The sequence below is a fragment of the Protomyctophum parallelum genome, assembly GCF_964188405.1.
Source record: "Protomyctophum parallelum genome assembly, chromosome: 14".
NCBI lineage: Eukaryota > Metazoa > Chordata > Actinopteri > Myctophiformes > Myctophidae > Protomyctophum > Protomyctophum parallelum.
Genome location: NC_139709.1, coordinates 1021158 through 1026157, shown reverse-complemented (window position 1 = coordinate 1026157; position 5000 = coordinate 1021158). Strand labels below are relative to the sequence as shown.

Here is a 5000-nt window from a genome sequence, read left to right as displayed (position 1 = left end):
AATATCATCCTGTCGACTACAAAACAATACTACAACATGACGTAACGATATCATCCTGTCGACTACAAAACAATACTACAACATGACGTAACGATATCATCCTGTCGACTACAAAACAATACTACAACATGACGTAACGATATCATCCTGATGACTACAAAACAATACTACAACATGACGTAACGATATCATCCTGTCGACTACAAAACAATACTACAACATGACGTAACGATATCATCCTGTCGACTACAAAACAATACTACAACATGACGTAACGATATCATCCTGATGACTACAAAACAATACTACAACATGACGTAACGATATCATCCTGTCGACTACAAAACAATACTACAACATGACGTAACGATATCATCCTGTCGACTACAAAACAATACTACAACATGACGTAACGATATCATCCTGATGACTACAAAACAATACTACAACATGACGTAACGATACCATCCCGTCGACTACAAAACAATACTACAACATGACGTAACGATATCATCCTGATGACTACAAAACAATACTACAACATGACGTAACGATATCATCCTGATGACTACAAAACAATACTACAACATGACGTAACGATACCATCCCGTCGACTACAAAACAATACTACAACATGACGTAACGATATCATCCTGATGACGACAAAACAATACTACAACATGACGTAACGATATCATCCTGATGACTACAAAACAATACTACAACATGACGTAACGATATCATCCTGTCGACTACAAAACAATACTACAACATGACGTAACGATACCATCCCGTCGACTACAAAACAATACTACAACATGACGTAACGATATCATCCTGATGACTACAAAACAATACTACAACATGACGTAACGATATCATCCTGATGACTACAAAACAATACTACAACATGACGTAACGATATCATCCTGTCGACTACAAAACAATACTACAACATGACGTAACGATATCATTCTGTCGACTACAAAACAATACTACAACATGACGTAACGATATCATCCGCTCCCGCCCGGATCATATACCCTAAATTAAATGGTGCCCAGGCTACAAGTAGACTGATTTGTGCTTCGCATTCGGAGATTGTGGAATAGTTCTCTGGCTACGTGAGACTATACCTTTATTTTATATCAGATCTATAGACCCTACCTTTAGTGACCAGGGTGGAGTAGACAGTAGATCTGTAGACCCTACCTTTAGGGACCAGGGTGGAGTAGACAGTAGATATATAGACCCTACCTTTAGGGACCAGGGTGGAGTAGACAGTAGATCTATAGACCCTACCTTTAGTGACCAGGGTGTCCTTCCTGCTTCCTGCCAGGGTGGAGTAGATCTTGCGGATCAGTTCCATGTTGTTGAGCAGAGAGTTGAAGGCGTTGAAGTAGGAGAAACTGACCACGTGGGCAGTGCTGCCCCCTGCTGCCTGGGAGGAGCAACAGCACACACACAGTCACACAGTCACACAGTCACACACACACACACACACACACACACACACACACACGGCAAAATAAAATAAATGGTTATGGCAAAACTTAACTTAAATAATAATCACTATTATGGGTCCATAAAACATGTATTCAGCCCTTCTGAATGCATTAATTGCATACACTATTCGGCGATATATTTTCTGCCTATTCGGGCCGAAACCGAATGGGCCGAAAAAGCATTTTTAGCCATTTTTTTGCGGCCGAATATTGGGTGCATCACTAGTAGATATCCATAATGTTGATGTAGATATCCAGGATGCAGTTACAGATATCTGAAACCAACAGCCCCATACACATGCATGGGAAACGTCATTCCTCCTAGGAAGAATGAGGTTATGGATATCTGAAATGACCGTTGTTGATAAGAGGAATGCCATTGTAGATATCCAAAACGTTAATGGTTACTAGGAAGAACTGACTTCTGGATATCTTGAAATACAATTTATACTAGTGAGAATGTTACTATTGGATATCTTTAACCCATTCTGACCTGAGATCAGATTCATACGAGGTTTCCACTGGACACACACTGGTCTGATTAACCCATTCTGACCCGAGATCAGATTCTAAAAATGTCAGTCGTTCTTCGATTTTTCAAAAAATAGCAGACCTACAAGCTCGTAGCGCGCCACTCGGTGGCGCACTATGAGCTTGTAGATCAGCATAACATGATGCTAACACCAAAATGGGTTCCCGTTCAGAATGGGTACAATTATTACTAGTGAGGCAGCAGGATTGATTTTCCCACTAGGATCAATAAAGTTATCTTATCTTATCAGTGAACTGCTACTAGTCGCTGATATGAGCTGTGGGTCGATTCGGAGCTCACAGTTTACTGGATCTATAGATCTACTGTTCCATTAGCCTCGTACAGACGTTTTGATTTCCAGGGAGAGAAAAAAAAAAGTCTGGGTCTGAGTCCACTTCAATTCGACATAGAGCAGCGCAAACGTCGATCACTCTCTGCTGATTTCTGATCGTCTGCACCTTTGTTAAATTTACACACACACACACACACACACACACACACACACACACACACACTCCTCTCTCTCTCTCTCTGTCGCTCTAATGGATCCAGGATCCAGGATCAATCTATGTCTTTAATGTGAATTAAAACGAACCCAACCTCGGTTGACTAAAACTATGACCAAGAATACTGACAATTAGAACCTTCGCTAAGTCCCTCCCCCAACCCGTCCTTGTCCAATAGGCACGTTAGCAGCGCCAAGTCCCTCCCCCCAACGCGTCCTTGTCCAATAGGCACGTTAGCAGCGAGGAGACAGGGCAAGCTGTCCTTCTCCCCCAGCAAAGCAAAGCAAAGCAAAGTTCTTTGTTTACCCTGCAGGGAAGTGGACTAAGCTGGAGATGATTGTTTACAGCCAGGCCCTGCTCACAGAACATTTCATGGTAGGGGTTCAATGCCTTGCTCAAGGGCACTTCAGCGGTGGTAATCTTAACGTGCCGGACTAAATCTAGTCTACCAGGCCTGCAGTAGTAAAGTATGTGTTTAAACAGGGTCTGGACTCACAGACACCAGGTTCTCCTCGATGTACTCACAGACACCAGGTTCTCCTCGATGTACTCACAGACACCAGGTTCTCCTCGGTGAAGGGCGTTAACATGTGGTGTCTGATGGTACTCACAGACACCAGGATGTACTCACAGACACCAGGTTCTCTGTACTCACAGACACCAGGATGTACTCACAGACACCAGGATGTACTCACAGACACCAGGTTCTATGTACTCACAGACACCAGGATGTACTCACAGACACCAGGATGTACTCACAGACACCAGGTTCTATGTACTCACAGACACCAGGATGTACTCACAGACACCAGGATGTACTCAGACACCAGGTTCTATGTACTCACAGACACCAGGTTCTCTGTACTCACAGACACCAGGTTCTATGTACTCACAGACACCAGGTTCTATGTACTCACAGACACCAGGATGTACTCACAGACACCAGGTTCTCTGTACTCACAGACACCAGGTTCTATGTACTCACAGACACCAGGATGTACTCACAGACACCAGGATGTACTCACAGACACCAGGTTCTATGTACTCACAGACACCAGGTTCTCTGTACTCACAGACACCAGGATGTACTCACAGACACCAGGATGTACTCACAGACACCAGGTTCTATGTACTCACAGACACCAGGTTCTATGTACTCACAGACACCAGGATGTACTCACAGACACCAGGTTCTATGTACTCACAGACACCAGGTTCTCTGTACTCACAGACACCAGGATGTACTCACAGACACCAGGTTCTATGTACTCACAGACACCAGGTTCTCTGTACTCACAGACACCAGGATGTACTCACAGACACCAGGTTCTATGTACTCACAGACACCAGGTTCTATGTACTCACAGACACCAGGATGTACTCACAGACACCAGGTTCTATGTACTCACAGACACCAGGTTCTCTGTACTCACAGACACCAGGTTCTATGTACTCACAGACACCAGGTTCTCTGTACTCACAGACACCAGGATGTACTCACAGACACCAGGTTCTATGTACTCACAGACACCAGGTTCTCTGTACTCACAGACACCAGGATGTACTCACAGACACCAGGATGTACTCACAGACACCAGGATGTACTCACAGACACCAGGATGTACTCACAGACACCAGGATGTACTCACAGACACCAGGATGTACTCACAGACACCAGGTTCTCTGTACTCACAGACACCAGGTTCTCTGTACTCACAGACACCAGGATGTACTCACAGACACCAGGATGTACTCACAGACACCAGGATGTACTCACAGACACCAGGATGTACTCAGACACCAGGATGTACTCACAGACACCAGGTTCTATGTACTCACAGACACCAGGATGTACTCACAGACACCAGGTTCTCTGTACTCACAGACACCAGGTTCTATGTACTCACAGACACCAGGTTCTATTTACTCACAGACACCAGGATGTACTCACAGACACCAGGATGTACTCACAGACACCAGGTTCTATGTACTCACAGACACCAGGATGTACTCACAGACACCAGGTTCTATGTACTCACAGACACCAGGTTCTATGTACTCACAGACACCAGGTTCTATGTACTCACAGACACCAGGTTCTATGTACTCACAGACACCAGGTTCTCTGTACTCACAGACACCAGGATGTACTCACAGACACCAGGATGTACTCACAGACACCAGGTTCTATGTACTCACAGACACCAGGTTCTCCTCGATGTACTCACAGACACCAGGTTCTCCTCGGTGAAGGGCGTTAACATGTGGTGTCTGATGGTACTCACAGACACCAGGATGTACTCACAGACACCAGGTTCTCTGTACTCACAGACACCAGGTTCTATGTACTCACAGACACCAGGATGTACTCACAGACACCAGGATGTACTCACAGACACCAGGATGTACTCACAGACACCAGGTTCTATGTACTCACAGACACCAGGTTCTATGTAC

At 44.7% G+C, this 5000-nt stretch overlaps 1 protein-coding gene across 2 annotated transcripts in view; it reads right to left on the bottom strand.

The window, feature by feature from the left end:
• Positions 1-5000, bottom strand: part of LOC310870930 (electrogenic aspartate/glutamate antiporter SLC25A12, mitochondrial-like) — a 38594-nt gene that overhangs the window by 28554 nt on the left and 5040 nt on the right. For both annotated transcript variants that reach the window (XM_083782309.1, XM_083782310.1), the window contains exon 5: positions 1303-1441. In XM_083782309.1, coding sequence (XP_083638435.1) covers positions 1303-1441 — 139 coding nt within the window. The remainder of the gene's footprint in view (positions 1-1302; positions 1442-5000) is intronic.